Genomic DNA, 27,965 nt, shown 5'->3' with positions numbered 1-27,965 from the left:
GAAAATTCCAAGTTATTTTCATGTCATCTCTGAATGCATCTAGATCCTGCCTGTTCTCTTCTTATTTGTCCTTGCAATCCACGGCCAAACTTGCTTCTTCCCCCCCCACTTGGCACCTTCACATGACGTAGTCATGAGAAACACATCGTGTAACTAACATTTTTTTCCCTTCAGCTTGCCTCCGGTTGTTAGGACGCTCACTTTATTGTCGCATATATCTACCTATTTCTATCGTCAGAGCTGGAAGGCCTCTCTCTCATTGTGCTTTAATATTCTTCTGCCTATCCGCTTAGGCCGGGCTCAGTCACCATGACTGTCTTCATAGCATCTCTGTACGTGGCGCTAACTGGACCTTGAAGTACATATGGCTTACTGATAAATTTCTTATGTAGATTCTTACCCTACACTATCGATTTCCATATCAACAACTCGCGCGCTCGCTCTCCCTCTCCAACTCCTCCATCTGTGAACCCCACCGTCGAGGGCATCACACCCATCCCCAATTCTGCGGCTAGCTTGTTTGAGAAGGGCGTTCCAGGGAAAGTGCCGGGTCTTACACCAGGGGCTACAACAGATCATGAGCGCATCTTTGCTGCCCAGATAGCAGAGCAAGAAAAAGACGGGTACCCGTTCCCTTTGGCCGCGAAGCAGGATAACCGGCTCCTCACGGAGAGTGAGGGTCATTCCCCGGTATGGGGTGCCACAACTTCGCTCAATCAGCCAAAGCCATTGGCGGTCTTGTCGCCATCCCCATCAATTCTCAAGCACCAAGATCTTCGTCCCGCCAAGGAACCTGTGCCTCACCGGCCTCCTGCGGTCGAGACCATTGCTTCCCATGCGCGACTAAGAAAGGCCAGCACCGCCAGCCGAAAACTTTCCTTTTCGAAAGCTGAATGGACCATCGAGACCGCGGAGCAGGGCAATGGTGGCCTGCGCAATGCAGTGCGATCCGCAAAAGACGCCGGGGGCTTGGATAACATGATGTGGGTGGGCACCCTGGGTATGCCCACTGACGCCTTGGCAAAATACACCCGGCGAGACATCGCGGAGAAATTGGAAGATGAGTATGGGTCTTTGACGGTGTTCGTAAACGACGGCGACTTCGACGGGCACTACACACATTTCTGCAAGACCATTCTTTGGCCAGTATTCCATTATCAAATCCCAGATAACCCGAAAAGCAAAGCTTACGAGGACCATTCGTGGATCTACTACGTCAAGGTGAATCAGGCTTTTGCAAATCGCATTGCTAAGAATTGGAAACGGGGTGATGCGATCTGGGTCCAGGATTATCATCTGTTACTGGTTCCAGCTATGCTTCGCAAATTGCTGCCAGATGCACAAATCGGGTTTTTCCTGCATATCGCTTTCCCATCGTCGGAGGTCTTCAAATGCTTGGCACAACGCAAGGAGCTCCTACAGGGCATTCTTGGTGCCAACCTTATTGGTTTCCAGACGGATGAATACTGCCGGCACTTCTTGCAGACGTGCAGTCGGATTTTGTGTGTGGAAGCAACACCCGAAGGAATCCAGTTGGAAGACGGTTTTGTTAACGTCGGTACATTCCCTATCGGCATCGACCCAACTTCTTGGGATAAGCGCCGCCAGGCAACGGACGTGGAGCGATGGGTCGGTACAATCTCGGAGCGCTATCAAGGAAAGCGCCTGATCGTCTCGCGCGATAAGATTGATTCCGTTCGGGGTATTCGCCAAAAACTTCTTAGCTATGAGCTTTTCCTCAACACCTACCCAGAATGGGCCGATAAGGTCGTCTTGATCCAAGTCGCCACTAGCACCACAGAACAGCCAGAGCTGGAAGCGACAATCTCCGATATTGCCATGCGGATCAACTCCACACACTCGACACTCGCTCATCAGCCTTTGGTATTCCTCAAACAAGACCTAGCCTTCCCGCAGTACCTTGCTCTTATCACTGTGGCAGATGCCCTAATGATCACCAGCCTACGCGAGGGAATGAATCTGACTAGTCATGAGTTTGTCTACTGCCAGGATGGTCGATGGGGCGACAAAGCCTACGGTTCATTGATTCTTAGCGAGTTTACTGGCAGCGCATCTGTCTTTGGAAACCATGCGCTTTTGGTCAACCCTTGGGATTACCGCCAGTGTTGCGAAGCAATTCACACAGCACTGACTCGCGGTGAAAAGGAACGGAAGGAGGTTTGGAAGGAACTGCACCGTGCAGTCCTGAAGAACTCGACAGCCAACTGGGTGAAATCATTTAACGAAACACTCACCCGTGTCTGGAACGAGCAATCTTCGCGAGAAATCATGGCGGTGCCCCGACTATCCGTATCCCGTCTCACCGAGCGGTATCGCCAGTCCAAGCAACGACTCATGATCATAGATTACGAAGACACGCTCGCCTCCTGGGGATCACCGCGCAGCATCATTCTGACCACACCGCAGCGCGCAATCACAACTCTAAACGATTTGACCGAAGACCCCGCCAATGTTGTCTACGTAATGAGTGCTCGTATGCCGGAGGAAATGGAACGGCTGTTTCGACAAGTCAACAATCTGGGACTGATTGCCGAGAACGGGTCTTTCGTGCGCGAGCCGCACGCCGATTCCTGGACCCAACTTGCAGACAAGATGCATGTCAAGTCATGGAAGGCATCTGTGTCTAATATTCTAGCATACTTCCAGGCTCGTGTCGAGGGTAGCTGGATTGAGGAGCGACATTGCTCGCTCGTCTTCCACCACGGATCCGCCGAAGACCGCCAAGCCGCCGCTCGATCGTCTGCTGAATGTGCAGGCAATATCAACGATGCATGTGCTAACCTCGATGTGCATGCGATTCCCGTCGAGGGTGCTTTGGTTGTGGAGACCACTCACACCAACAAGGCATCTGCAGCCGAACTGGTCTGGAAGTGGTTCATGGCAAATGCCGACAAAAACGAAGACGTCATCAGACCCGATTTCTTGCTGGTTATCGGCGATAACCGTGATGACGAGCCCGTCTTCCGGTGGGCTAATAAGCTGCACAGCGCAAAGGCCGTCGACTATGCTATGACTGTCACATTGGGCTCGCGTAGCACGGAGGCTAAGGCTACCCTGACCCAGGGAGTTACTGGTAAGCTTGGGATGATATTCTATGTTATTTCAAAAGTTCAGTTGACTAATTTCTTACAGGTGTTCTTTCTTGTCTGCAACAATTGGCGGCGCAACAGAGTCAAACTAAATTGCCGTTGCGAGATTGATCTATTGAGCAATTTGATCTACTTGAAATTTCCAGAACATGAACATGCGAAGACGAATACATGAAGATAGCAAAACGGACCGGAGTTTTCATTTTCTTTAGCAACTATGATTTGGTGCTGACATACATCTACTGCGGCGCATTTTCGATCAAGTTGAGATGGTACATACATGGAGGCTCTACACGAAGACATATTTGCATTACATCTTCTAATAATTTCCAGTTAATTTATAAAAGAACCAAAAAAAATGTGGCTCAAACAACAGGGCGGTTTCCTGGTGCTTCTTTGTGAACAGCTGTATCCCAAGTCACTTCGTAGTCATATTAAAAGACAGAGCCTAGGGTGCTATAAGAGAATATATGGGCATAACATTCTGAAACATGTCATTTTCGAAATTGGATATCAAGCATCTAGGGAACTGCCGGCGTTCGGTCAGATACGCCCAGGTGCGACTCATTCAGAGACAAAAACATATTATATTTGCCCCATGTCAAAAGCTATGGCTTATCATTAACCCGTACCGCTGCGCCTACGCAGCGGCCAGGATACCAGATGGCAAAGAGAAGAACCACTAGCGCAATAGGCGCAAATTCAAGGCATGCGAAATAGACCTCATTGGTCTGCAGCTCTCCCATAAGACCTTGGGCAGTTTCCGCAAGACGGAAGATAGTTCTCAGATACACCATGAGGGTCGAAATGGAAAACGCAAAGCAGAAGAGGCCAAGCTCGTTTGCTCTGATAGCATGTCGAGCTCGGAACTGGAAACTCGCCGCCAAGATGACGAAGATAGTCATGACAAAGACCTGGTACGCGAGGCCGCCCAGGAGGATGTTGTTCGCCGTTGTGGGGTCTTGCCGACGGGACTCTTTAACGCCAATGAGACACGCACCGGCAACTTGGACGATTGTCGAGATGACATCCGAAGTAATGAAGAAGGCCAGGATGACTTTCGGCGGTAAGAATGAATACCGGCTCCCTACTCGTGGGATCAGTGCCGATAGAATGGTGTAGATGCCAGCGGCAAGCAACACAGGCGCCACAACGATGAAAAAGTAGTTGAGGATGAAGTAGATGAGGTGATAAGGATCCTTTTTGGCCGAGAGTGATCGTGCAATGTACCCTATCACCTCGAAAATCAGACCAGCGGAAAAGGTCATCCACCACCAGCTGCGGTTCTTGATCGTTTGTGCCGTGTGGTAGACGAAGTGAAGAAAAAACCACGCGGCTGCGAAGGCAGCTAGGGCGATGGAAGGCGTGTAGCCATAAATGATCACCGGGGTGTCCCTTTCGCCGCCGGGGTTTGGAAAGTTGGGGTCAACATAGCCATACGGTCGTGCTATTTTTCCCATTAGTGATTTAGTGATATAAAGTGATAGCCTAGGAGCTGCATTGTAGTGTAGTACCTGTGATATGATGATCCATGTTAGATTTGCCCTCAGATTCATTGCAGAACGGGGTCAGATGTTTTATGTGTAGGTAGTCGCGAACAAACTAATAATGGAATTTACCTCGTTTTCGTATTCTGCATATTAAATGGGAATTTGATTACCCCAGGTCCCTTTACGCGAGCTGCCAAGTAATGTCGCGTAGCGGAATCCATGAACATCTCGATTGTTACCCGATCGGACCTATGGCAGGGTCTCATCGGCATCATAGGAACACGCCAACTTCAATATATTTTTGTTCAGCCCTCTTACGTCACGAATCTAGATGCATTTCCAAGGTTAGGAAGATAATTTCTGGGCTTCAAACTGTTGGAACCTTGGAAAAAACCACGTGCTCAGGCTAATTGGCAGCTGACTCAGCTTCTCGGCTGTCCACGGTCTGGGGAAAATGCCGAGGTTCACCAAGTAAACTTGGTATGTGGGGAAGGGTTCTATAAAAGATGAACGATCTTATGTAGACCTTTTGTACCTGTACATATCAAACACCACCGCACCCATGTCCACTGTCAACCCATCCTTCCAGGAGGCCATCAAGGTCACTCCGGAAGGCCCCAACAAATACAGCGCCTTCCTCCGTCCCGAATGGTGCATTGGAACCGGTATAGCAAAACCCATGTAAAACCAACCTCCCATTGACCAAAAGCTAACATCCTACTAGTCCCGCACGGCGGCTACACAACAGCCGTAATTTACCAACTAACCCTAACACACTTCGCGCACGCCCACCCAAAGCAATACAAGAGCGCCGCGTCCCCGATCTCCATCCAACTCTCCTTCCTCCGACGCACAGCGTCAGGCCCGGTAACCTTTGAAGTCGAAGACGTCAAGATCGGCGCTCGCACAAGCACAATCCACATCAAGCTGCTTCAGCCCTCTGAAAAGAAACCCGGCCAGCTGGACATCATGGTCGCCGGCTATGTCACCGTCAGCCCGCCGGACGCCGAGGTCGGCATTAGCGCGAACACAGGTTGGAAGCCTTACCCTGCCCCGGTGCCGGGTTCGCGCGCAGACGGGTCCGTTAATCTGGAAGCGCTGGGCCGGACCGGCACTGACGGCGCTTGGACGAAGCTCGACGCGCCTTTCGCGGAGTTCCGTAAGGCCGCGGCGCAGATCGAGCTGTTTGGTCCTGGTGCTGGCGATGCGCAGCAGAAGCGCTCTGGGAATATGGGGATCGATCAGTGGGCTAGGTTCCGGCCTGGGGGTGATGTGAATGGTCGCTGGACGGACGCTGCGGTGGCGTATCTTATTGATATGTTTCCCATGGCGTTGGATGGATTTGATACTATGTCTGCCACTGCCGCGGCAAAGGAGAGTGGGACGTCGCTTGCCCAGGAGAAGGCGAAGTTTTGGTACCCCACTGTCACGCTCAACGTGGATATGAAGAAGCACCTTCCTGCTGAGGGGGTGGAGTGGCTTTATAGTCGGGTTGTTACTAAGGTTGTTAGGGATGGGCGGACAGATTTGGAGGTTACGGTGCTTGACGAGGCTGGGGAGGTTATTGCGTTGAGTACGCAGGTTGGCTTGGTTGTGAGTGCTAGTCGAAATATTGGAACCAGGAAGATGGAGAAGTTGTAGATAGTCGTTTCATAGATGTATATACATTTAAAGAATAGATCCTGTATGTTCAAATCCAGGTTTAGCTATATTCTCTATATATGTATGACTTTGCTGGTTACTCCTGTATGTACAAAATCGAGTGTTATATGTATAGGATCAAAATCCCTATATGTACAGCAGGGAAATTGATGTCCTAGTCTATACTCCAAATTTTGAGCCAGAAAAGAAAGAGGCTCACAACTTCGAGTCAGAGGTCACAATCCAAAATGCCATAGCATCAGCCTTGACAACCTTCCTCTTAGCCCACTCCAAATGTCCCCCAGCACCCTCCTCATCCTCCTGCAATGCCTGCGCCCGTACCCAAAATTTCTTCCCGACCCTCCCAACAACTCGCGCCTTGATGACTAGCAAAGCAGGCGTAGCCACCCTCTTCTTATACCTGACATCCAGTTGTGCGGTAAAGATATTCCCGCGCGGGTTATCCTCAGTCGTGCTGAGCGCACTGGGCGCATTTGTATGCGCCGCGACAGCGAGGGACATGGCCTCGTCAATCAGTGTCGCGACAATGCCACCGTGCACGGTGGACGGGTGGCCGGACAGACCAGGGCTGCTGAGATCGAAGATCATAATGATATCCGCAGGATTCAAGCCCGGGGTGGGCTTTACAGCAGCTGCGGCATCTTGTTTTGTTGCGGGGAGCCAGGTGGGGGCTTCTGCAGGTGCGGGTGTGATGTTGCACCGTTGCAGGGTTAGGCAGTGAGGGATTGTGGTGGGGGTATTAAGGGTTTGTGCGAAGTAGCCATCCTCCCCAGTTGTGGGCTTTAAGCGCCGCGAGTCTGTTTGAATTGGTGTGTAGTCGGCTGAGGAGATTAGGTTATTTGCCCATGAGTTGTTGCGGAGGTGCGCGATAGCGGGAGTCGGATCGGCCATTTCTTTTTTTGACTGTTGTTTTGGTCTTCGGGGCTATGTTGCAGTCAATTGTCATAAGCGGCATGTAGTTAAATGACCTGGCATGAAGATGTTTCAGCAGTTTGTAGTATATTAGGGCGCCAACGATGTCAAAGGGCATAATTTAACCTCGGCTCCGGCTATCACCGATCAGGGCATGATAAACAGTCACGTGGATATATTGGGTCAAATTCACTCAGCACGGTCCAATGGATTTGCGAAATTTTTGATTTGCGGTGGAGCGAGCAGAAGAAGCTTTGAAGTAGATATTCCTTCCTCGAATTGAAGAACCAATCATGCTAGTCTTAAGCACGGACAATGCATTGTCTCACCCCAGCATGTAACCGGTGACAAGGGACATGATGGGGGAATTTGGGAATTCGGGCAAGAATGCGAGGGTATTCCGTAAACAGACGAACCAGAAACGACTTATCTAAGGGTCCTGTATCACTGTCGTGCACCATAGTGCACCATAGTGCATTCAACAGTCTCCGTTCAGAGGCCTATGATTCGTACGGGTTCTATCGGCAGGGGCAACTTGGCCTGACTAGGCTTAGTTGCATGCAGCCAAGGACCCTCCAATTTAGCCCTTTGGCAGACTCTTTTCGGATAACAAATTATAGAGGAAACAGGGCCTGTGCAACTTGAATAATACTTATCTAGTACTATCTAGCATAAAAAAAAAAAACAATACTAGTGAATATAACTCTCCACCTGGTATGTCAAATAGGGGGTTACCCTGGCAAATAGTCCCAATCCCCAAGTCTGGGCAGGGCCTAACCTGGTTCTTTCCAGTTTGGTTTCAAAACCAAAATAAACCTTGGAATACCTCTGGGATACAAAGCACCTGCTCATTCTTTGTTTTTTCCTCTTCTCTCTTCTCTCTTCTCCCTCAAACTTCTCTTCTCCTCTCTTCCCGTACAACTGCATCTCTAATTTATTCATCATGCGTTCCTCTATTATCTTCCTTTCGGCTCTGGCTACCTCCGTCATGGGTGCCAATAACACGGGTCCTTACACCCTCCCCACCGACTTCAATATTGGTTTGGTGGAAAGCAGTGAACTGAGTATGTACCCCGACAACTTCTTCTTCCACAGCAACTTCTTCCACAACAAAGTGCTAATAAAGTAGGCGTCTGGTGCTCTGCCCAGCGTAACACTTGCCCCGACATTTGCCAGAAAGGCACCAAGCTCAACTCTTGCGACCCGGTATGTTGCTATGTGTCACGTCTGTACGACCAGGTAATTAACGGCTCGAACAGAACACCCTGAAGTTCGACTGTGTCTGTAGCGACGGTTCGACCCCCGATGTGGCCCCCTACCAGCAGACTGTTCCTTTCTTCGTCTGCCATGCCACTTTCGGCCAGTGCATCAAGTCGCACCCTGACGATATCGAGGGTCAGCGCGCCTGCAAGAAGGCCGTCTCCAACTGTGGCTCCAAGAATGCGAGTGAGGTGACCACCACTTCTTCTTCTAGCCCTTCGAGCACTCTGGCCATGGCCACTGCGACCGAGTCTTCCAGCACCGAAACTTCCTCCGTGGCTGCTGCCAGCACTACCACCAACGCCGCCGTCGCTCTCGATCTGACTCAGTACTCCACGGGTCTGATGGCTGGTATCATGTTCGTTGCCGCGCGCATGGTCCTGTAAAGGAACAATGTCCATTCGGTCTTTGGGTTAACCGCCCCTTGATGGATGGGTCGCATAGCGTCCTCTTTGCTGTATTCTCTTAACTCATCGCGATGCCATTTGCCTTTTTCTTTAACTTCGAGACATCCAATTCCCCCCTGAAGTCTTGACTTATTATGATTGTCCACATGTTTATGAACGTGGCGCCTGTCCTTCCTTGTTTTGCTTTGGGATGGAGTTCCTTCTGTGTCTGCGCAGGTGACGATTTCGCGCATGAACTATTCGATTAAAAAGTAATATCACCAATTATTTCCGACCCATTGGACAGAAAAATCAGCGTAGTGAGAATTGCAGTGTAATATTAAATATCCCACCTAAATAAAAGATCCGAACTGAAGTCAAAGAAACAGTTACAAGGCAAAGACCAGTCGAGATGTTTCAACTGGTGTTCCTTTCGCCAAGACTTTTTTGGCACACACTGAAATTTCTCAACTTATCGATAGACTCCACCATCAAGAACTTCACGTTCTCTCTTCCTCTCCTTTTCCCACATCCAACATCATGCCCGCTCCTACCAATACCCTCCTCATTGAGGGTTCCTTCACCGAGCTCGCCGACGAGTTTGCCCAGTACATCGATGCCCTCCGCAAAGAGGGTAGCCTCCAGTCCGAGATCGCCCCGCTCCTCGAACCTCTCCGCCAGCAGGAACAGTCTGAAGGCGAGGCCGACCTTAAGCAGCGCGATGAAGTCCTGAAGAAGCTCGTCTCCTCTGCGACCGCTCTGAACAGTGCCCCCGAGAAGGGTAAGTTGGCGAAAAGTGTCGATGATCCGCAGAGAGTCGGAATCTGGCTGCACTTTTGTCTTTGATGGACAAAAACTGACATAGATTAAAAAAAATTGCAGAGATCACCTCCGCCTACAACCTCCTGGTCCACCTTGTTCACCAGTCCTCCGATGCCGACGTGTTCCTTCCTCGCATCTGCACCTATCTCGCTAAGCCCATCACCACCTCGCCTCAGTTCGGTCCTACCCTCGCCATCTCTATTCTCACCACCATTTTCAACACTCTGTCTTCCAACGATTCGAGCCGTTACCACGTCCTCCTCGCTGTTGTGGCAGTGATCCGCCAGTCTGGATCTGGAATTGCCTTCGAAGCCCTCAAGCCCCAGCTCGCTTCGCAGCTCCCCACATGGCTCTCAGCGTGGGAGTTGGAAAGCGATGATACCCGGAAGTTGCACATCGCCATTGCCGAGGCCGCCACCGCTGCCGGTGATGAGGATTTGGCCCAGACTCACGTCGTGCAAGCGCTCCAGACCATCGACCCTGCCGACGTCAGCAAGCCCGAGAGCCGCGAGTTGGCTGTGCGCGCACTCGCTACCGCTCTGCGTCGCTCCACCGTCTTCGACTTCACCCCCTTGACCGCATCAGACGCCGTGCAGGCCCTGCGCTCTAGCGACAGCACCCTCTTCGAGCTGCTCGAGATCTTCACCTCGGACACCCTTGACGCTTACGAGACCTTCGTCGCTGCCAACCCGCTCGCTTCCATCTCTGGCGGCGTGCTCGCCGAGTCCGCCGATGCCCTGCAGACCAAGATGCGTCTGCTTACTCTCACCTCGCTGGCATCCTCCACCCCTTCGCGCTCACTCCCCTACGACACTATCGCCTCCGCTCTGCGCGTCCCCGCCTCCGATGTCGAGATGTGGGTCATTGACACCATTCGTGCCGGCCTCGTCGAGGGCAGACTGTCCCAGCTGAAGTCCGAGTTCCTTGTGCACCGCGCCACCTACCGCGTCTTTGGCGAGAAGCAGTGGTCCGAGGTCCAAGGCCGCCTGATGGTCTGGCGCCGTTCCCTCGAGAACGTTCTGAGCGTGATCCGCTCCGAGCGTGAGCGTTTCGCACGCGAGGGTATCCAGGCCGCTGCTGACCAAGAAGCCAACGCCAGCCGCAACGGTAACGGTGACCGTCGACGCATTCAATCCGCGCGTGAGGTTGAGGCTAGTGCCGAATAGATGTGTCCTTTTTTTATAAATGGAAAAGTTCACGGAGCACAAAAATCTTTCAGTTAATAGAGGGGAAATCTCGCTGTCTTTTCCTCATGCATTTCTTTTTCCCTGACCAATTTGTAGGGTTGGGTTTTTACTGCCCCCGTTGGATGTTTGGGACCCCACGAGTCATGTCATGTCAATCTTAGTCTTGTTTATGTTTTCCGGAGGGATGACTTTTCTTTTGTTCATTTTTTTTTAACTCCGGCTTAAAGAATATTATATTTCTTTAGACTGGACTGGTCATGATTCAAATCCGTAGTCAACTGACAACTGCATTGGTCTCAGGGGAGCCAAGCATCCTCCTAAGCAAAAGGCATCAAGTTTAAAAATGCTTAAATTCTTCTCTTCTATACTCTATTTTCAAGTCGAGCAAGGAAATCACACAACTCTCTCCCCCCTAGATTGTCCCCCCAACACTATATACATATAAACACAAGAACCCCGTTTAGCGAGGGTGCAAACCACGAGCCTCGATACCGGCCCTAACCTGCCCATAGACCTCCTCAATGGAGCTATCAGCCTTCACCGAAACGACCTTATCCTTCTTCTGGAAGTCATCAACAACAGGCATAGAAGTCTCAACAAAAGTATGGAAGCGCTTGCGAATAGAAGCCGCATTATCATCATCACGGCCACTAGTCTCACCACGCTTCAGCAATCTAGCCTCCATGACATCCTCGGGGCAATCGAGGAACAACACAAGCTCGGAGGGACAAACAGTCTCCTCGAAGAAAACAGCCTGGTCGAGCTTGCGCGGGAACCCGTCAATCAAGAAGCGGGCCTTGGTGCCAGCCGGCGGCGGCGAAGTCGCCAGCGAGTCGGCCATGGCATTCGACAGCAGCGCAACGGTCACTTCCATAGGCACGATCTTGCCTTCGCGGATGTATTCGCGGATCAGCTCGCCGTACTGGCTGCCTTCGCGGACTTGTTCGGCGCGCAGGAGATCGCCGGCAGAGAGGTGCACGAAGCCGTAGTCTTTGACGAGGTTCGCGGATTGCGTGCCCTTTCCGCTGCCGGGGCCGCCGAGGAAGAAGACGACTGTTACGTCGTTTGTGGAGAAGCGGGGGGTGGCCATTGTGGGTGGTTGGTGGTGGTGGTGGGAGGTTGAGGGAGGTGAGGTGGGTTAAAGGGGGTTTGGGATTGAGTTTAGAGTCGAGGTTGTTGGTGGGGGGTGTCGGTGTGCGTGTGGAGGGGCAGCACTTGTCTTGAAACGGACGTTAGTTGGCTTTTTTCCCTTTTTGTACGGGCTAGGCCTTCCGGGCTTACTTCAAGCTAGTTTTGGCGTGAGGTAGGGACGCCGGTGCGGGACTTGACGAGGTAGACGTAGGCGCCGGAGCTGATGACGGTTATGAGGATGATGGGGATGATTGGGAAATTGGAGCGGCTGGATTGAGGGGCGGAGGGTGCGCGTGGCGGCGAAGATCTCGGAGGGTTCGAGTACAGGCGGTGGGGTACCTGGGTCGATCGGGTGAATTCCTGGCTGAAGGCTAGAGGCTTGGAGCGGACTCCGGAGAATTGACGGGCTAGAGAGAACATAGAGAAAGAGGGAGACTTGAGGTTGCTGAAGAGGAAAAAAGAAAAAGGAGTTGGGATGACCGAAACGGGATTAGCTGCTGATCTGTATACCTCGATGCGGTTGTGTACAAATTGCGTACGCCTTCGGCTTCGGCTTCGACATTAGGTAAGATGGCAATACTTCCACGCTTATATCCAGTCATGGCCAATAAAAATGCTGGAATTGTATATTAAGATTGACCACAGCTTTTTCCACGGCCAAGGGTGTAATCCTTCACGCACCGAGCATACTAGAAGAGCTTCCATGAACGCACCTTCATAACTATATGTTGCCTTGCTATAACAATATAAGGTCCCACTGTTTACAACCTCAGTTCCGAAAATCCACCTACACCAGCCTAAAGAGCTTCATCCGTAAACAAGATATGTCAACCAATGTTATATATATTTGAACTTGTACATGATCTATTACATGTCGCGCAGCGAAGGCCGCCTTGCTAAATTTCAAATATAGATCAACTCCTTTGGTGAAAAGATCTAGGCCAAATGGAAACCAAGCTCAGGATTTCGAGACTGAGGGATCATTATATGTTTATTGATGGGTAGCACTCCGTACGGCAGTAACTATTACAAGGTACAGCATAGGTCACTTCTTCGCAGCTGGGGGGTGTTCCCACTGCCAATGCTAGGGATAGTGTTTTTTGATCAGCGTGCTGGAAAAGGGCAAATCCCGTTCTCTCGGCTGTTCCTATTAACGACATCTCACCAAGCGCACCTGTGACTCGGTATACTACTATTGACAAAAGTAAGGATCTGCCTCCTTCTGGGCTAGCCCTGGGGCATTCATGCACAAAGACCTCGAGGAGAACCGGACTGGCAGGAGTATAATGGACTCAGTTCATGCCATATTCTAAGCATAGAGGTAAAGAAAGATGCACTAGCTCGGGAATAAAGGAAAAGAATAGACAAATCAAATGTGCCTTTTGAATTCGAGTAACCATAAAACCCGTTAATAAGGATGAGAGGAACGAAATCGAACTCCAGGATCAAAGATCCCAACAGAAAACCATATTGAGAGAACCATGTGGATTCCAACCAGAAACTCCCTGTTGATGCTAAACGATTTGACAGTTGAAAGGCGAACAAAGAAAAACGCTCTCTCCACAACTCCCATCCGGGAATGCCCATGCAGATGAGAAAACAAAAAGGCCCAGACAGAAACCCATCACATATCATGCGGCGATGGACCGATGGACATGGTAAAAAGAAAATAACAACGAAAGAGACAGCCAGAGATCTATGCTCCGCATAGCGTTCATGCATCACTCATGTTAAGTAGCAGATTTACAGCTGAGTGGAGTTCTCAGCAACAGACACAGCCACTGCGACTGCCGCGCCGAGAATGGCGCTTTCAGGCGCCGGGTTAAGACGGATGGAGCATCCGGCGCCCGGATATGTTTCCTCGGTCAATTGATCGAGATAGTTCTGGCAGGCAGCACGGAAGCCAGGATACTTGTTGATGACGGCACCGTCGCAGGCGATGGAAAGGCTCTTATCGGAGTCTCCGCTCTCGATGACGGTGATTTCGGGTGATTCCTTAATGAGGGAGTCGGTGGTGGAGGGAGTTGCAGGGAATTCCACCTCGTTACGGAGGCACCACATGCTGTGGATGGCTGTCGCCAGGTATCCAGCGGCACGGCGGGAGACTGTCTGAGAGATGCGGCGCAGGAATCGCAGGTCTTCGACGGAGGGTTGGGTGTGGAAGGTATGGTGCTTTTGTAGGAGAGCGGCGGAGGTAGAAAGGGAGGCAGAGGAGTCGTCCTCGAGGCAGGCGACGATGCTTGTGTCGAAGGTATAGGGTTCACGCATGGAGTGTGGTAGCTCGCCACCGAAGAGGCGGGTGGTCTCGGTTGCCTCGACGATGATAAGACGCACAATCTCGCCCAAGTAACGACCTGTGATCATGTACTCGAGCGGCTGATAGTCTGGGCGCAGATGGGCGCGGTTCAGTATGTCATCCCACCGTGTCATAGGCAGTACGCCTCCACCAAACATACTCATTTCGGTGTTGATGAGAACATGCTTGGCATGGTCGAACCAGCCCTCCGGACGGACACCGAACTTGGACATACCAATCTCGTGCACCGGGAAGTGGATCGCCATGTTGGTACCGGTACCCAAAATGAGAGACATGCGGGTCTTGGGGTCGACGTAGGCACGCGACAGTAGAGCCGCCGAGCTGTCATTCACGATAGCAGCAACCTCTACGTTCAAATTGCGCTTGCGGCATGACTGGATAAGGAGATCACCCAGTTCCTGGCCTACCGTGCCATTGGAGGCCTTGAATCCTTTACCCATGTGGATCACCAACCCGCTGCTGTGCGACGTTTGTTCAATGGGGAAAGACCAGGACAACCCCATCGCCAGCGGTACATCACCACGCCCGTAGTCTGTCCCAACTTCCCCCAGCATGGTCTCGATCTGGCCTGCCATCCAATCAAAAAATTGTGTTCCTTCCAGCATCTTGAGTTGTTCGTCAATGTGTACAGATGATACTTTCAAGATGCGCACTTCCTCATCCCGGCCATTCAATTCAATCAAAGCTACGCGAAACGTCGACCCGCCCACGTCCAATGCCAGATATGTGCCCTTTTCCGAGCCAGCCGGAAGCGCGGTATCATAGGATGGAAGCATGCAGCATGGGCTGTTCTGTAAACATTCCCGGAACTGTGCGCGTATTTTCTCGGACATATCGACCATGTTGCGCGTTGACAGCGGCGTCGAACACGAGGTCTCCACTTCCTCGGCGAAGTCATCGAGGCTGCGGCGTTTCCAATGGACACCGAGGAAAGTCTTTTGGCGGCGTCGCGAGAGGCCGCGGAACAATGAGGGGAATAGGATCATGGTTTCGAGGGCGGCGACCACGTTATGGAATAACTGTTGCAATCGGTGTAGCACCTTGACCAGTGGTGCCGACATAGTCGAGGAAGGGAGGAGAGGGTTGGTCGCGGAACCAGGATCGAAGTTCACTATGTTCAAGTGTGAATGATCATGGAGCAGATGAGATAAAAGAAGAAAGATCTGAAGTTATAACCTAAGGTTTTTGGGGGGGTGCAAGCCGATGTGACACTCCCACTGGAGTTGTGTCTTGAGTGGATCGGTGGGAGTGAAGCAGTAATTCCCCACCCGGAGAAAGCGAAAAGGAGAGAGAAGAAGAGAAGAGAAGGAAAAGAAGGGTGTTGACCCTAAGCATGGATCAACATTGGCCCATTCTTGAGTTGACAGTGTCACCGCGAGTGCAACTGGGGGAAAGCCCTTGCGATGTCGCAATGTGCATGGGTATGGTACCGTAACGGTAATTTATGTCGATGTTGTGCAGGTGACGGGAATAAATCTACGGAGGTTATTGCTTTTGGATAATTGTACAGTCACATCATAAAAGTCATTAAAAGTCATTAAAAAGGCCATTCTCATACCATACCATTTATATACAGTTTATATCCCATATACAACATACACCGCACCTGTAGTAATGGGTGGAGTGGAGTTACATGTGCTGTTGTATATGTATTACTTTATAGAACCTGCATACTAGTAGTGTAGCAGTGTTAATAGCCTAATAGTGTTGATAGATAGTTATACAGTCCAGATCTAATATATTCCTTAGATAGAATAATACTCCAAATCATTTAGAATATAAGAACAGAATATAATACCGAGCACATTCCCAATGTACCCATACATACTCAATGACCCCCTTGAGTGCAACGGTGGTAGTCGGCCCAACTGGGGGGACGGTTACATGTGGAACTAAATCTTCTACTTAACTCACCTCTCTTTTACTTTCCCCCTTAGAAAAACATCTTTATTTTATTTTCTTGTCTTGGAATCTGAAACATGTTCTCCGATCTAATATAAGGGCATTCTATTCTGTGTTGCATCTTATCTCTCGGATATGCTTCTCCTTTTAGCTCTATATTGCTATAGAACTGTAGAATCATAGTGTATCTGATACTTTGGTGTATCCACATAGACTTTGCCCCTGTCACCCTGTGCAGGTAATAGGGTCCTCCCTTTGAGCCTCATCAACCGTGTAGCGTTGAATATGCTGTCCATTATCTGTCCATTATCCTCCCCGGTGTCAACCACCTGCCATTATTGATCACGATGATACCCTTCAAATGGATCAACATTCCCTCTCGTTTCAAATCTCCGTAATCCTACTTTGCTGGCGATGTTCCAGTAAACTACCATGACGTCACCTATGTTGCAAATATCACATCATACCTATCTAGGTAAATCAAAAAGACAAGAGGCGACCTGGCGACGGACAAGTTCGATAGGTATTCTTACCGTTATCGGGTCTAAATGAGATCGGGATCATGTCTGTCGAGGAGATACAGGACAAGCAAGGCAACGATATCAATGAAGGTGACTTTGTCAACACCACGTTTAGAGGCGGGTCACATGAGGGCAAGGTAGGATTCCTGCATCCATAAACTTTCATCTTTGCTAGAGTCCGGCATGGATTGACCACTCAGCAGGTCCAAACAATCGTCAAGGATGAAGCCAGTGCCCAACGTGAGGGTGTGCGCAGCTACCCCAAGGCAAGTCCGACATCAGCGAGACAATGCTTTTCGTTATTCTTGATCATCATTCCCATGGTTCTCCGGATCGTTGTCCTCGATCTTCTTAACTAATGCATCTTGTAGGTCATCTACGCCGATCAACATGGCCACCGAGTCGCTCACTATCCGAACACTGTAACAAAGCAAAACGAAAGGGCATTCTTGAGTGAATAGGAATATGTGGTTCGCATAAAAAGAATAGACCTTGCACCGTTAACGCCTTGTACGCAGAGATTACAGGGTTTCTCGATACGTAGGGCCCCTAGAACAACAATGAGCCACGATGTCTTACCATCCATGGATGTTGATATCCAATGCTCAATCGACTAGTTATAAGCCGATCTCATATCGTCCATTCTTCTAGTCTCTGTCAACAATGCCTTTGTCCGCATCTTTGACCCGTCAAATTATCGCACATCCGAGATACCTTTATGTCTGAAGACAATGTTGTCTACATTATCTCGCCGTTCCTTTGATGAGTGTCTTTCAGCTCCCACTAGTGACGTCTAATCCCCATTGTTCTATCCGTTTTCTTTTGTGGCCAGATTCCAGAGCTGGCATATGTTGTCTTAGCTATAGGTCGAAAAAAGGTATATCAATGATGCATCAGTGCACCATTCCCTCTTCCACCCCATCCCACGTTCAACGGCAGATGCCAATTCCAAACCCCTGGGAGTGCAGTTTTCAATCAAGCATTTTAACACACTCTCCACTTACTAGTCATGTCTGACGCTATTACTGCCCAACCACCGGGAGAACAGGCCCCACCATTGAAGTATGGCAGACTCCAAACAGCAGGGGCCCTGAGAGCTTCATGGATAAGGGACCCCAACCAAAACTGTCCAATCACCCCCTCACAGCTCACAATGCAAAATATGACAGAATCCAGATGGGAAATCCGACACCAAAAACGACACGTTCCACCCGACCAAATCTACGAAGAAACCGTCGAACTGGGGCTTTCGGGAGAAAAGCTCTACCGCAAGATCGTACTATCGAAGGCGGGAATATCGCGCGGACAGTACTGGGTGAATGACTACACGTTACAAACAGGGCCAGGCGTAATTTTCGCCATGGATAGCTTCCGGCCTGACTCGGCATATTGGGCGCAAATAGCGCAGGCCGTTTACCAAGATGAGCACCCGACCGAGGACCTGAAGTATGTTTTCCAGTGTAATATTATTAACCCGGAGACTATGCTGTTTGTGCAGAAGAGTCTCTATGTCGCAGCGAATGGTCTTGGTTGGCCAGATGATAGGCTGCGTGTCTGGGAGGAGAATACCGCTGAGTATCAGGCTCTGCTGGGTACGAGGCTTGCGAAAGGTGTGGTATATTTGGTTCTAGGGGCTTACCCGCGAGGAATGAGACGCATTGCGAGGGTTGTGACTTGGGGAGGTCGTTATATTCCCTACATACAGATGCGGTTTGATATTGAGGAGGTTTGATTTGGGTGGGGTTGAAGATTAACAGTCTTTGGCTTGTTGCAACAGTTTTCGTGTTGTAGGTAGGGGTAGCTCGACGTGGACAAGGTCATATTAACGGAAATATAGTATTTGCCCTAAATTCCAAGGGATTCTATTCTTTCCACTAAGAAAACCATGGCCGCTCAAGTTTACTGTAGTGAGTCAACCATTGCGCCAAGTTCGGGAAGTCACGAGAAGAGGGAAGGTGCGACAATTGAAAATTCACTTGCTTTCTTTTCCTTGTATATAAACATCGAAGATGCCGAAATACCGTATACTGACATTCTTCATTTCTCTTTCCGGCATCGCGCATTGGGCCCAGATAGAGGCGAATCCACCTACGTGCCCACAACGGCCGACTCGGCCTTCGGCGAAATCGTCCAGCCCGTTAATAGCCCAACGCCTCGGCTGTATTGGGCGATATGCGCGGCGTCCGCGTCAGTAATGTCCAGCTCCAACGCTGCGAAACCCGCTGGCCGAGTTCATACTCATGAGGGCGCCTTGTACAACCCCCTTGCGCGGGTGCTGGCCAATGATGTAATCACGCATGATGGGCATGACGGATCTATCCTGGCTCGATCTTGAGCATGTGTGTCGGCAGGCAATGCCGCCAGCCCTACAGATGAAGAATCTGTTTGGAACTGAGAGCTTGTTGCGTATCGCGGGTGCGGAAGTGCTTTGCCTCATGCCCTGGCCGAGCCACCCGAGCCACCCATCAAGGAGTACGCGTCTTCGGGACTAACATAGAAGACAGAGAACAAAGCACAGCATTAACTTTTCTTCGTGAAGAAAAATTTTAAAAAATGGTTCGTGGGTTAAGGTATATTTCACGGCTTAAAGTCAAAGGTGAACTGGAAGAGGGTAAATACTCGGATAGAGTCTCTGATATAAGGATCTGCCGATCATCAACTCTGATGGAGCGGAAATAGGAGAAACCCCTGACAACTCGACGTATCCTTGACCATGTTGGGATAGAATGCCAAGCCCCCTGGACGATCCCCTGTCAGTCCAATCGGTTAAAACGGAGAAAATCCCCATGGCATTTAAGGCAAAGTAAGTAGACCGACTACGACATGCAGGCCACGCCATCAGTGATATTTTCCTGGACAGAGACTAAATAAGATACTCCATACGGAGTACTCCGTATCTATTTCCACGTCGGAAAAGAATATACGAGAGGAGAACAACTCCGCTGTGGGAACGAGATGCAGCCCTGTTGACTTTATAGGGCCAACGGCGAATGAGTTCTCCACTCGAAGCAAATGCCAAGACATTTCATTACGTTGCTCGGCTCCAGGTGGAGAGGACTTTCTCTTCTCTTTGACTTCTTCTTGCGCTTCGGCTTCGCTTTCTCTTCTAATCTTAATTTTAATTTCGGAGTAGATGGATTTTATATCCTCTTAATTGCCTGTCGTCTCCACCTTCTTTACTCCGTACTCATGCCACTGACGACCGTTTGAATGTTTTGTGTTTAGCGCCGGCTCTTATGTAGCGATCTTCTTCGCTCCCCATCCATTCCCTTTTTACTTTTGTTTTATTATATTTCAGGAAGATTGACTCTTCCTAGCCATTCTTTAAGAGTCAACCATCATGTTTTGGGCTGCATTACTCCTGTTCTCGGGTAATGCCGTTGCAGAGCGTCATGACTCGGACTTGATGTCTTTTGTGACGGTGGGTTGAACTTTTGAATTATTATTATTATTTTTTGGGAATATTGTCCTAATAGCCAGCCAGCTACCTGAGGTCCGAGCCTTAAAATGGGAGGTTGAACACTACGACCGCGAGCGGCTGGCCCCCGGATACTGGTTCGTTGCACCATATGGGAAAATCTCCCCAGATCAACCCACCCTGAAATATCAGCAATACCAAGTCGGACCCTACATTTACGATGACAATGGCGTATGTCGTGGCCCCAAAACCCGGTCACAAAGGACCAGCTGACTGGCTTCTGGCGTAACAGGTCCTTATCTGGGCTGGAGCACCCTTGTATGACAATCATAATGTCTTCGATTTCAAGCCAGTGTACAACATCGACGATGACCCTCATCTATCCTTCATTGTTGGATGGGAATACGACGATTCCAAGAAGGGCCATGGTGCGATTGTAAACAGCCATTACGAAGTGGAAAAAGAGGTCCAGGCTCTCAGCGATGTTCACGATTTCAACATGCACGAATTCAACATTATGGACGGTGGAAAGACTGCCTTGGCCTGCACATATCGTTCCCAGCCCATCAACCTAGCCGAATTCGGACGCCCAACGGAAGAGAGTTGGGTCACGGTTGGTGGGTTTGTCGAGGTGGATGTCGAAACCAGCGAGGTTCTGGTCCAGTGGGATTCACTCGGTAATATTGCTCTACCCGAGTCGAACATGTTCCACGCCTCGGACGCCCCAGCTGGATCGCCCGGTTGGGATTACGTACATATCAATGCAGTCGACAAGAATGAGGCCGGTGACTACCTGATCTCAATGCGGTTCACCAATACCATTTACTTGATTTCTGGCCGGGATGGAAACATCGTGTGGCGCTTGGGTGGAACGGGGAGCGACTTTGAGCAGGACTTCACCTTCTCCAAGCAGCACGATGTCAAGTTTGTCTCGTCAAACGGCACTCACCACGTTCTCTCGTTCCTAAACAATGCGTCCGACGAGCGTGGCAATGACGAGAATATCTCCTCCGTTTTGTTCGTTGAGCTAGACACGGGTGTTGTCCCCATGACCGCCAAGGTGATTAAGCGAATTAATCGCCCCGATAGTGGTCTAACCCGACTCCGCGGTAGCGCTCAAGCCCTTCCTAACGGCAACGTCTTTATCGGATGGAGCGAACGCGGTTACTCCAGCGAGCATGCATCGAACGGCGATCTTCTAATGACTGCCCAGTTTTCATCAGACCGGTACTCAACCTACCGCTCTTATAAGGGCGAGTTCACTGGTCGCCCCACTGCGCCTCCGGACCTAGTCGCATCCGTCTACGGCACCCGCGACGAGGACATGACGACTATCATCCACGTCAGCTGGAACGGCGCGACCGATGTCGTCCAGTGGAAGTTCTACGCGAAGTCCTACGACCACGGTGATTCCGTACTCATCGGCACCACCAAAAAAACCGACTTCGAGACCATGTTCATCGCCGATGGCTTCATGGACTTTGTTTCCGCAGAGGCCATCGATGCCGAGGGCAATGTCATGCACACTTCTGAAATCATGCGCACTGGCACCCCGCCCGACTGGAAAGCGGCCGGCTGGGCCGGTTCTGGCTCCGGCCCTCAGTCCTGATGACCCTTCCATCATCGTCGCTGCCAACGATAACGTGGATTCGACGTCTTCTGCTGACAGCACCAACGGCGAAGCGGCCGAATTGATCAACGGCAGTACCTCCACTGGCTCCGGCAATCGCTCAGGCGCCCAATACGCCGACGCGAAGGAGGTCGCCAAGGCCGTCTACAAGGCCTACGATGTCGTCCGTGGAGTTGGCGCTCTTCTCATATTCATCCTTTTAACGGGTACTTTGGGCGGAGCTGGATTCGCCCTCTGGCGGTACCTCCGTGCCCGCCGTATCAGCCGCTATCAACACGTCCCCTCTGAGGAGGGTCTCCCCGTGGAAGAAATTCACCTGACTTCCAACCAGCGGCCTTGAATGTTTTGACGTCTTTTGTCGCTTCTAATCTTGCATGATTAGCACTAGATCTTGTCCCATTTCGCATTGCATTGTTTCGAATCTTTATCTGCGAACATTACTAGACCGGGCTTGTGCTTTGCACACCCAAGGACCGCGAAAGGAACAAAAAGAAAAAGAGAGGGTTAGCTGAGGCCATTTGGTACATATCATTCTGGTCATGATCGTTTCATGCATATCATACCCCCCAATCCGGCGTTATTTTCATTCCGTTCTTGCCATGTACATATATCCTCAGGCTACGCTCGAGTAACGTTTCTCGTTTTTATGGATTATTTTACATACTGTTTTCGTTTTCCCTTGGTACTCGGGCTGACCTCTGTGCATTTCTCTTTTCATTCCGTGTAATATCACAGATAGCAATATCAGTTCGTTGTCATCTACCATTCTGAGCCCGTGATAGATGCGATCATTGCGACGGGACCTAATCAGTGTTCTTTTCTTCTGTTTATTGATTTGTCTTGGGCAGCTGTAGGCAACCATGGAACCATCGCGCCTGGGCAGGACAGTTGGCCTTTGAGCTGATCGACGGGAGAGAATTTCCGATGTCCCTTCCCCTTCAATAAGAATAATTTATACCATGCTCAAACATGTAGTGACTGAAGCGCCACTCTTCTTCCTACCCATAGAGCCAGCATCTCTTGGCTCTCCACTTTGGATGGTCTATCGGCTAAAGATCACCTACGTATGACCAGTCCAAGATGCAGATGGGGCGTGATAGCTAAGGGAAACTTGGACCATTGATTGGGGCCACGACACCATGACTGAGGGTACGCGGAGCATGTAGCTCGTACAATATGCACAGCAGCACAATGAGACATGTCGCGGCAAAAATGCTCTGCGGTCTGTAAGCGTACCATATTGACTCCATGTGATGAAGGTGCATATTCTAGCGCAGTTGAGCAGTTGGCAGAGTGGACCCATAGTGTGATAGAATATGCAGTAATGACAAATGGTTAGCACTGGTTCGGGGGGGGGTTCTTCGGGCGCTGGCCATGAGAGTTCCTCAGCCGTGTCGGGTGTCAGATATTGAGGTTATAAAACGTGCCATCTCTCTGTCTCAATTTGATAACAGCTTATCCAACTAATCCGAGCGTCAATCTTGCAGATTTTGGATGAGGGGTGCCTCGAGATCCTAGATCTCTCACTTTTTCTTTCTTTCTTCTTCTTCTTCTTCTTCTTCCTCTTCTTCTCAGTTTTTGGACAGTACATGCTCTGTTTTACAGACCACCGAATAATATTCTTCCCAAATACCTGTTACCCATCCCATCAAGCCTGTCTACGCCGTGTTCGTCATGCTCGTCTTCTCTGTAAGTTCACCACATGTTCGAATCTTGAAGACCGGCTAACCAATAACGTGGAGGATGTCATCTCCGGTGACCAGATGCTCTCGGACAGTTACCCTATAAGAGAAGTGGATGATGTTGTCTACGAAGTAGACTGCAAATATATACAAACCCGCCAGGGCGTTGATGTTGGTGCGTATTCACCATAATCTATCCTTACAAACAAACTTTTAATACGGTACTTAGATATTGGCGCTAATCCTTCCGCCGAAGAAGCGGAAGAGGGGCTGGAAGATGGCATCATTCAGGTCATTGATGTTATTGATGCATTCCGGCTACAACCTACTTCCTTTGACAAGAGAGATTATCTGGCTTACTTAAAGAGTATGTCCTCCTTATCAGTACTAGGATAAACTACTAACAGTATTACAGTTTACATGAAAGCCATCGAAAGCTATCTTTGGGAAACAGATCCCGGCAGGGTCCAAGAGTTTGAGAAGAATGTGTCGGGTATGCAAAGAAAATCGTCAGTAATTTTAAAGACTACGAATTTTATACTGGAGAAAGTATGAACGTCGACGGTATGGTTGCTCTTTTCAGCTACCGTGAGGATGGTGCCCCATTCTTTACTTTCTGGAAGGATGGACTGCACGTAGTTGATTGTTAAAATATCTGACGACAGTGCACCATATGGAACGGTCGCACTAGTTGCATGCATACTCCATCCAGATTAGCTTTTATATACTTTATTAGGTTCACGGATCATTGTTTATGTTTTCACCTTCGGAATGATCCTATACCACTAACAGGACGAGACAAACTACCCTTTTTGACTCGCCTGGGGCGGGATCTTCCGAGCTGCTTCATTTGCTATCAACGCCATGTTCTCCATAGGTACTATACTTCAAAAGTCTTCCTTCCCGGACCTCTATATATATGTGCTTAAGAAAATCACTTAAATCTAATCTTTCCTCTCCACAGGCATCGACTCACAATTGGGTTAGCCATGATCCTAAAATCAACTTCAGCTTCCTACACCTGCAGCTTAGGGGGGTTCTATTATGGCCCAGAATACGAGATAACCTGAGAGATACCCTCCGGTTCACTTCGTTTGATTTTACGAAATCCATGCCATTGTATATAGTGTGGACCTCAAGTTTAGTTACGTGTCATCTTGATACCTTGTTCTTTGTCCAATGTCCACATCGCTGGTACATGATCGTCCTCCGTGCGAACTAGAAACGCGGCGGAGCAGGTGAGGAAAATAAGCTTGGATAGACGCGTACGGAGTACACCTGCGTATACAACTAAATCAGAAATAAGAGCCAATAAAATGAAACAGATGGGGCGGCGTGTGAGGGTGACGACGAGTGGCCCTAAATCTGGAGGCCGCGTCATTATTCGCACTGGTGCGGATCCAGAACGGATCTATGCGTTGGGCTTAATTCGTACATATGTACGGAGTATGCCGGAATACAGTAAGTACCTTTATTGCCTTCCATGTCTGGGTTATGGAGACACTAACGTGCTTCTCTAAAGCAAACTTGGATTAGGCATAAATTATACGATTTGTGTGTGAGAGCCTATCGATGTCCTGTGCATCCACCTTGGAAGATAGCCAGGGTCTTAAGGAAGTCTCGAAATTGTCCACGGGTTCTCCTTTCAACTAACCCCAACGCAGCTTCCAGTTTTATCAAGGTTTGTTCAATCGGACCCAGCACCGGGGCTGTTCATGTACATAGCAGCTTCGGCCTGGACCATCTCCATATACTCTTCACTCCATGTAGGACTCGGCGGGATTATCTCATCGCTATCGGAAGCTGAGCCCCACACCTCACGTCTTCTGGCTCTTCGTTCAGCCTGTTCAGCTCGCAGTCTGGCCCTTTCTCGCCGTGCTCTGTCAGCCTCCGCACGCTCCTCGATTGCCCTCGTAAATCGCCGACAGACTCGGCACACAGCTAATGGTTTCCCGTTTTCTGAGACGCCCTCTCTGAATTCTCGACATTCTAAGCAGATAACATATGTTTCCTCCAAAATGGTGATGATATTGCCGACGGTGTATCTATTGGTGCCTGGGCGCGGGTTGAGACCACAGTCAACACACCACCTTTCTGTCGCATTGTGTCTCAGCTTGGCCTTTTTCCTTTTCACCATATTATCCGCAAATTTTGCTCTGGGTCGCAATCGAAGACAATCCCGACAGGCGTATAAATCGTTCTGAAACCCGAATTGAGTAGTTTCCGCCTCTATCAACTCCAGGTGAGTAGGAGACGGTATTGTTCCACGAAAGAGCTGGCAGGAACGTTGCAGCCAGATGAGACTGAACGCATCAAGATGGTGGGCTATTATGAGTAGGATTTCGGTTGGGAGATCACAGATGGTCGAGGCTTGCGACATTATAGCAGTGCTTATTGTATGTAGATCCCTTTCGAGAGCTAAGAGCCGCAAGTACAAGTGGGCGTGGGTTATTCCAAGGTTTCTGAGTTTGGTCAGGATACTTGGGTTTGAGGCCATCTTGAGCGGGGTAGTACTTTGGGCCTGTGATAATATATGGCGGTACAAAACGCCCTGGTCACATTCGTAATATACCATTCAATCGCAGAGCATTCCTACAGACTAACCAGCTTGGAGTTAGCTCGGCATATGACTAGGGCTTATAAGCATATGTTTTTCCAACATGGAAGGCAATAGGGCCCTGCAGTTGAACCAGGTCTAAATGGATTAAATATAAGTATCAGTTCTCGCGAAGTAGAAGAGGGACTGGGACTTGGGACCTATTCTCTTGTTCAAGAGGCATATATCTCTGGAATGATGACTATCTGATAAATATTTTTCTTTTGTTTTATTCTAGGATCTATCTCCAGTTTCTTATCATATGCTAACCGTCAAGAGCAAAGCATGGACCCTTAGGCCAATATGGAGTATAATACATGAGATACATAAACACGAAGACAACTAAAATCTGACAATCTGATCCTTCGCAAACCCAAGTCGAGTCAAAATACCCGCTTGGGATCTCGTTCCAACCAACGAATCCTCCATAGCAGGAGGTCCACAAACAAAGACCTTCGTATCGCCATCGGCTCTCACAACATCCCGCAACAGCTCCTCAGTAACATATCCCTTCTTGAACCCATCATGCTGTCCCTGCGGATGACTAACTGTGTAGACATAGTCAAAGCGATCCGGGAAGCGCGTCTTAAAGCTCTCCAGCTCTTCCCGTAGAAGCAGGTCCTGCTCGGTATTGACACCGAACACGAGGTTGATTTTAGTTTTGTCGGCTGGATTATTGAGAATACCCTGCGCCAGCTGGTAGACTGGTGTGATACCGGCGCCGCCTGCTATGAGGTAGATCTGCGGAGATTGGTTCGGTGTCCAGGCGTGTCCTTTGATTGCCGCTGCGAATGTGAGGGTGTCTCCTGGGACGAGGGAGTGGATGTGGGAGCTCGCTTTGCCGTTGGGGTATTTTTTGACCATGAGCTCGATCTGGCCTTCTTGGTCTGGTGTTCTTTTGTTAGTATATCGTTATGTCCGGGCTTGGGGTTACTGCTCATACTTAGATCGCTGATGGGTGTGTATGGGCGTAGTACGGGGAACCAGCGCCCTTCAGGACGGGATATGGTGAGGAGCGCCGCTGCAGCATGTTAGTATATATGCTTTAATAGGAAGTTGGTGTATAATTCGGGTCCGTACAAGTTAATGACAATCCGCTTGTGGCGTTCTGGTCTGGAAACTCGAAGACGAGGCGTTTCGTGTTGTGGTTTATATCTTTCGTGCTTTGCAGACGCAAGGTGGTAAATCCAAATCCTGAGAAGACTTTGGGAGGCTCGTTTGACTCTGCATTGGCAGTTGATATAAGACGCGATTGGGCAAAATAAGCTCCAACGCCTAGTAAAGTAACGGCCGCGGCCGACCTTCCTGTGATGGACTGGGGGAGACGAGTTCTGGACATGGCGAACATGTTGAAAAGCAAATCTCTGGATTATTGCATTATTCCTACGGGTTAATATAATCTCCAATTTAGTTACGCCGTTCACTGTTCACCAGAGTCCGAACCCCGAGGCCTGTCCAAAGCCCGCAAAACCCGTAGAAATCACGGAGGATGAGCCCCCGACCACCGACCCCCGACATGAGACAATCTCCTCCGTACAACATATGATTCAACACCATAAGGTGTTGCGCCCCACCAGATAGATTTTCAGATCGATGAAGAAGATATATTTTGTATGACTTACCCATACAAAGGATACTTGGGAATATGAATTGTCAGTGGACCCATTCCTATCGGGATCCGGAACCGGCTTTTATAAGAGTGGATCATATGAGGCTCCCAGGTCTGTAGTCCAGATGATGAAAAGACTATCAATTCAGTAACTGGCCATCTATTGGACTTTGGTCAATTTGTTTTGAAATATCAAATGACTTCATAATCTCGAGTAAATCAACAAACACCTCAGCGCCAGCGCCGAGCAAAATGGAATAATCATTATATCTGACAGGCTAATGGCGCATTCAAAAAAAAAAAGGAAAAAGGAAAAACATTGATAGCAAA

General features: G+C 49.6%; 16 protein-coding genes across 16 annotated transcripts; 9 read left to right on the top strand and 7 right to left on the bottom strand.

Moving 5' to 3' along the window:
* Nucleotides 1-309: 309 nt before the first annotated feature.
* On the top strand, nt 310-3,221 carry N7519_005652 (putative alpha,alpha-trehalose phosphate synthase subunit TPS3; the record flags this gene model as incomplete). The annotated part of the gene is made up of 3 exons (XM_057292428.1): nt 310-332; nt 393-3,094; nt 3,154-3,221. The coding sequence occupies 3 exons, from the start codon at nt 310-312 to the stop codon at nt 3,219-3,221; spliced, it is 2,793 nt and encodes a 930-aa protein (XP_057147239.1).
* Nucleotides 3,222-3,718: 497 nt separating this feature from the next.
* Nucleotides 3,719-4,570, bottom strand: N7519_005651 (RTA1 domain-containing protein; the record flags this gene model as incomplete). The annotated part of the gene is made up of 1 exon (XM_057292427.1): nt 3,719-4,570. One exon carries the CDS (start codon nt 4,568-4,570, stop codon nt 3,719-3,721), a length of 852 nt encoding a protein of 283 aa, XP_057147238.1.
* A 592-nt stretch (nt 4,571-5,162) lies between these two features.
* Nucleotides 5,163-6,241, top strand: N7519_005650 (thioesterase family protein; the record flags this gene model as incomplete). Its single annotated transcript, XM_057292426.1, has 2 exons — nt 5,163-5,265; nt 5,325-6,241. The coding sequence occupies 2 exons, from the start codon at nt 5,163-5,165 to the stop codon at nt 6,239-6,241; spliced, it is 1,020 nt and encodes a 339-aa protein (XP_057147237.1).
* A 216-nt stretch (nt 6,242-6,457) lies between these two features.
* N7519_005649 (PaaI family thioesterase) lies at nt 6,458-7,153 on the bottom strand (the record flags this gene model as incomplete). The annotated part of the gene is made up of 1 exon (XM_057292425.1): nt 6,458-7,153. The coding sequence occupies one exon, from the start codon at nt 7,151-7,153 to the stop codon at nt 6,458-6,460; it is 696 nt and encodes a 231-aa protein (XP_057147236.1).
* Nucleotides 7,154-8,117: 964 nt separating this feature from the next.
* N7519_005648 (uncharacterized protein) lies at nt 8,118-8,820 on the top strand (the record flags this gene model as incomplete). Its single annotated transcript, XM_057292424.1, has 3 exons — nt 8,118-8,238; nt 8,304-8,380; nt 8,434-8,820. 3 exons carry the CDS (start codon nt 8,118-8,120, stop codon nt 8,818-8,820), a joined length of 585 nt encoding a protein of 194 aa, XP_057147235.1.
* A 540-nt stretch (nt 8,821-9,360) lies between these two features.
* Nucleotides 9,361-10,808, top strand: N7519_005647 (PCI domain protein; the record flags this gene model as incomplete). Its single annotated transcript, XM_057292423.1, has 2 exons — nt 9,361-9,601; nt 9,703-10,808. 2 exons carry the CDS (start codon nt 9,361-9,363, stop codon nt 10,806-10,808), a joined length of 1,347 nt encoding a protein of 448 aa, XP_057147234.1.
* Nucleotides 10,809-11,289: 481 nt separating this feature from the next.
* ura6 (uridylate kinase ura6) lies at nt 11,290-11,919 on the bottom strand (the record flags this gene model as incomplete). Its single annotated transcript, XM_057292422.1, has 1 exon — nt 11,290-11,919. One exon carries the CDS (start codon nt 11,917-11,919, stop codon nt 11,290-11,292), a length of 630 nt encoding a protein of 209 aa, XP_057147233.1.
* A 197-nt stretch (nt 11,920-12,116) lies between these two features.
* N7519_005645 (uncharacterized protein) lies at nt 12,117-12,380 on the bottom strand (the record flags this gene model as incomplete). Its single annotated transcript, XM_057292421.1, has 1 exon — nt 12,117-12,380. The coding sequence occupies one exon, from the start codon at nt 12,378-12,380 to the stop codon at nt 12,117-12,119; it is 264 nt and encodes an 87-aa protein (XP_057147232.1).
* A 1,323-nt stretch (nt 12,381-13,703) lies between these two features.
* On the bottom strand, nt 13,704-15,338 carry N7519_005644 (putative hexokinase; the record flags this gene model as incomplete). The annotated part of the gene is made up of 1 exon (XM_057292420.1): nt 13,704-15,338. The coding sequence occupies one exon, from the start codon at nt 15,336-15,338 to the stop codon at nt 13,704-13,706; it is 1,635 nt and encodes a 544-aa protein (XP_057147231.1).
* A 1,403-nt stretch (nt 15,339-16,741) lies between these two features.
* N7519_005643 (uncharacterized protein) lies at nt 16,742-17,059 on the top strand (the record flags this gene model as incomplete). The annotated part of the gene is made up of 2 exons (XM_057292419.1): nt 16,742-16,837; nt 16,904-17,059. 2 exons carry the CDS (start codon nt 16,742-16,744, stop codon nt 17,057-17,059), a joined length of 252 nt encoding a protein of 83 aa, XP_057147230.1.
* Nucleotides 17,060-17,709: 650 nt separating this feature from the next.
* On the top strand, nt 17,710-18,432 carry N7519_005642 (uncharacterized protein; the record flags this gene model as incomplete). Its single annotated transcript, XM_057292418.1, has 1 exon — nt 17,710-18,432. The coding sequence occupies one exon, from the start codon at nt 17,710-17,712 to the stop codon at nt 18,430-18,432; it is 723 nt and encodes a 240-aa protein (XP_057147229.1).
* Nucleotides 18,433-18,585: 153 nt separating this feature from the next.
* On the top strand, nt 18,586-19,035 carry N7519_005641 (putative lipase; the record flags this gene model as incomplete). Its single annotated transcript, XM_057292417.1, has 1 exon — nt 18,586-19,035. One exon carries the CDS (start codon nt 18,586-18,588, stop codon nt 19,033-19,035), a length of 450 nt encoding a protein of 149 aa, XP_057147228.1.
* A 1,005-nt stretch (nt 19,036-20,040) lies between these two features.
* N7519_005640 (uncharacterized protein) lies at nt 20,041-22,088 on the top strand (the record flags this gene model as incomplete). The annotated part of the gene is made up of 4 exons (XM_057292416.1): nt 20,041-20,121; nt 20,185-20,349; nt 20,411-21,720; nt 21,788-22,088. The coding sequence occupies 4 exons, from the start codon at nt 20,041-20,043 to the stop codon at nt 22,086-22,088; spliced, it is 1,857 nt and encodes a 618-aa protein (XP_057147227.1).
* Nucleotides 22,089-23,422: 1,334 nt separating this feature from the next.
* On the top strand, nt 23,423-24,080 carry N7519_005639 (translationally-controlled tumor protein; the record flags this gene model as incomplete). The annotated part of the gene is made up of 5 exons (XM_057292415.1): nt 23,423-23,437; nt 23,491-23,605; nt 23,660-23,797; nt 23,846-23,923; nt 23,977-24,080. 5 exons carry the CDS (start codon nt 23,423-23,425, stop codon nt 24,078-24,080), a joined length of 450 nt encoding a protein of 149 aa, XP_057147226.1.
* A 1,037-nt stretch (nt 24,081-25,117) lies between these two features.
* On the bottom strand, nt 25,118-25,810 carry N7519_005638 (F-box domain protein; the record flags this gene model as incomplete). The annotated part of the gene is made up of 1 exon (XM_057292414.1): nt 25,118-25,810. The coding sequence occupies one exon, from the start codon at nt 25,808-25,810 to the stop codon at nt 25,118-25,120; it is 693 nt and encodes a 230-aa protein (XP_057147225.1).
* Nucleotides 25,811-26,368: 558 nt separating this feature from the next.
* N7519_005637 (cytochrome b5 reductase family protein) lies at nt 26,369-27,374 on the bottom strand (the record flags this gene model as incomplete). The annotated part of the gene is made up of 3 exons (XM_057292413.1): nt 26,369-26,913; nt 26,970-27,047; nt 27,107-27,374. The coding sequence occupies 3 exons, from the start codon at nt 27,372-27,374 to the stop codon at nt 26,369-26,371; spliced, it is 891 nt and encodes a 296-aa protein (XP_057147224.1).
* Nucleotides 27,375-27,965: the final 591 nt, after the last annotated feature.

This window comes from Penicillium mononematosum, assembly GCF_028829835.1.
Source record: "Penicillium mononematosum strain IBT 11891 chromosome Unknown utg000003l:1.0-8172316.0:1.0-8177699.0, whole genome shotgun sequence".
Lineage (NCBI taxonomy): Eukaryota > Fungi > Ascomycota > Eurotiomycetes > Eurotiales > Aspergillaceae > Penicillium > Penicillium mononematosum.
Note: the sequence above shows the minus strand (reverse complement) of the source record. Positions and strands in the feature narration are given on the sequence as shown.